The 2,500-nt window shown below is 46.4% G+C and overlaps 1 protein-coding gene across 1 annotated transcript in view; it reads left to right on the forward strand.

Moving 5' to 3' along the window:
- LOC307265754 (tumor necrosis factor alpha-induced protein 2-like) overlaps positions 1-2,500 on the forward strand; it is a gene marked incomplete at its 3' end in the record, with an annotated part of 14,964 nt that overhangs the window by 4,921 nt on the left and 7,543 nt on the right. The window contains exons 5-7 of the mRNA XM_080047549.1: positions 938-1,111; positions 1,229-1,342; positions 2,255-2,314. Coding sequence (XP_079903675.1) covers positions 938-1,111; positions 1,229-1,342; positions 2,255-2,314 — 348 coding nt within the window. The remainder of the gene's footprint in view (positions 1-937; positions 1,112-1,228; positions 1,343-2,254; positions 2,315-2,500) is intronic.

The following is a 2,500-nucleotide window of genomic DNA, read 5'->3' on the forward strand; positions in this document are numbered from 1 at the left end:
CCATTCCAGGTCCTGAGGAGCGCAGATAGAAAAATATCAGTCTGTAGATGGGCAAAGCTGGTAGAGACAAACCCCAATAGATTTGCAGCTGTTATTGCAGCTATAGGTGGTTCTACAAAGCAGTGACTCAGGGGGCTGAATACTTTTGCACGCCACACTTTTCAGTTTTTTATTTATAAAAGAAATTGAAAACAATGTATAATTTTCATTCCAGTTCACAATGTTGCGCCACTGTGTGTTGGTCTCTCACTGTGTGTTGGTCTCTCACTGTGTGTTGGTGTATCACTGTGTGTTGGTCTCTCACTGTGTGTTGGTCTATCACTGTGTGTTGGTCTCTCACTGTGTGTTGGTCTCTCACTGTGTGTTGGTCTATCACTGTGTGTTGGTCTCTCACTGTGTGTTGGTCTCTCACTGTGTGTTGGTCTCTCACTGTGTGTTGGTCTCTCACTGTGTGTTGGTCTATCACTGTGTGTTGGTCTCTCACTGTGTGTTGGTCTCTCACTGTGTGTTGGTCTCTCACTGTGTGTTGGTCTCTCACTGTGTGTTGGTCTCTCACTGTGTGTTGGTCCATCACTGTGTGTTGGTCTCTCACTGTGTGTTGGTCTCTCACTGTGTGTTGGTCTCTCACTGTGTGTTGGTGTATCACTGTGTGTTGGTCTCTCACTGTGTGTTGGTCTCTCACTGTGTGTTGGTCTATCACTGTGTGTTGGTCTCTCACTGTGTGTTGGTCTCTCACTGTGTGTTGGTCTCTCACTGTGTGTTGGTCTCTCACTGTGTGTTGGTCTCTCACTGTGTGTTGGTCTATCACTGTGTGTTGGTCTCTCACTGTGTGTTGGTCTCTCACTGTGTGTTGGTCCATCACATGAAATCCCAATAAGATAAATGTACGTGTGGTTGTTACGTGACAACATGTGTGTCTTGTCTGCCTCTATTCCAGGCTCTGAGGAGCGCAGTGGCCTCCATTGAACAACAGGAGGAGGCTGACCGCTACTGGAGGGAGCGCGTGGATGGCCGGGCTACTGTGTGTGTGTGTGAGGGTGAGTGTGTGTGTAAGGGTGAGTGTGTGAGTGCGGCTGTGTGTGTGTGTGAGGGTGTGTGTGTGTGTAAGGGTGAGTGTGTGAGTGGGACTGTGTGTGAGGGTGAGTGTGTGTGTGAGGGTGAGTGTGTGAGTGCGGCTGTGTGTAAGGGTGTGTGTGAGTGTGTGTGTGTTCCTGTGTGGCGTCCTCAGAAGTGTCTCCACACACACACACAGCTGCTGCACAGCATGGTGGAGTCCAGACTGAGCCAGGCAGAGCAGGAGGCTGACGACACACACACTCTGTCCACTGCTGTCAAGAGGAAGGTCAGGACACACACACACACACACAGACAGACAGACAGACAGACAGACAGACAGACAGACAGACAGACAGACACACACACACACACACAGACACACACACACACACACACACACACACACACACACACACACACACACACACACAGACAGAAGTTTGGGTTGGCTTTCAACTGAAAAATCACTTTTCTTGTGGCGCTTGAGGATATTGTTGAAGGAAGTCCACTTCTAGGCAGATGTTCAGTCACTCTTAGACCTCTCCATTTGTAGATGATTTGCCTCACGGTGGACCGATGGAGCTCAAACTTTATTTTTAAATGTAGGCCTATTTGTTGCTGTCCCCAGACAAATGTGCAGCATCACAACTCTATTCCTGAGATCCTCTGAGATTTGTTTCCCTTTTAGCATGTCTGACCTGTATGGGTTCACTTTGGTGAGCCTAAACTGACCTGGTTTGATCTCTGTTTTATCTAGTGGCGCCCAATTTCTCCCCTAGAGATCTCTCATTACATTGGTCCATTTCATCAATCAGTTTGGCCCATCTGATTGTGTTTACCTGCTCCATTTAAGCAATGCAGCTCAGGGTTCACACACTTTTGCACATACAACAGTTGGCAAATAATTAGTTTTATCTCTTTTAACAATTGATTTCTGGAAAATAAAAATGTTGAATTGATAAACGAACATCTGTTATTTCATATAAGAAATACTGGTATTGATAAAAATGAATTAATAATGGTTAAAATAAATGCAATTCCAAAAGGCTCAAGGTGTTCACAATTAGCACTGTAGTTATCAGGCAGTATGATACACTTGAGACATACTTTACCATCTATTCCATCCTAACATGGCTCCTTGATCTTGCCTCTTGCTTATATATCTGTCTCCTGTCTGTCTGTCTGTCTACCTGTACAGGTATGTGGTCTGGGGAAGAGAGTGAAGGAGGACCTGTTGACTGTGGAGAGACAGGTGAAGGTCTGTTACACACACACACACACACACACACACACACACACACACACACACACACACACACACACACGCACACACACACACACACACACATCTCTAGTTAACATCGGTAGCGGCCTTAGCTATGTTTCAACCCATTCAATTGAATGGGGCCCCTCCCTCTGGACAGCATTAGCAGCTCTGTCTAAG

This window comes from Ammodytes marinus, assembly GCF_949987685.1.
Source record: "Ammodytes marinus genome assembly, chromosome: 19".
In the NCBI taxonomy this organism is placed as follows: Eukaryota; Metazoa; Chordata; class Actinopteri; order Uranoscopiformes; family Ammodytidae; genus Ammodytes; species Ammodytes marinus.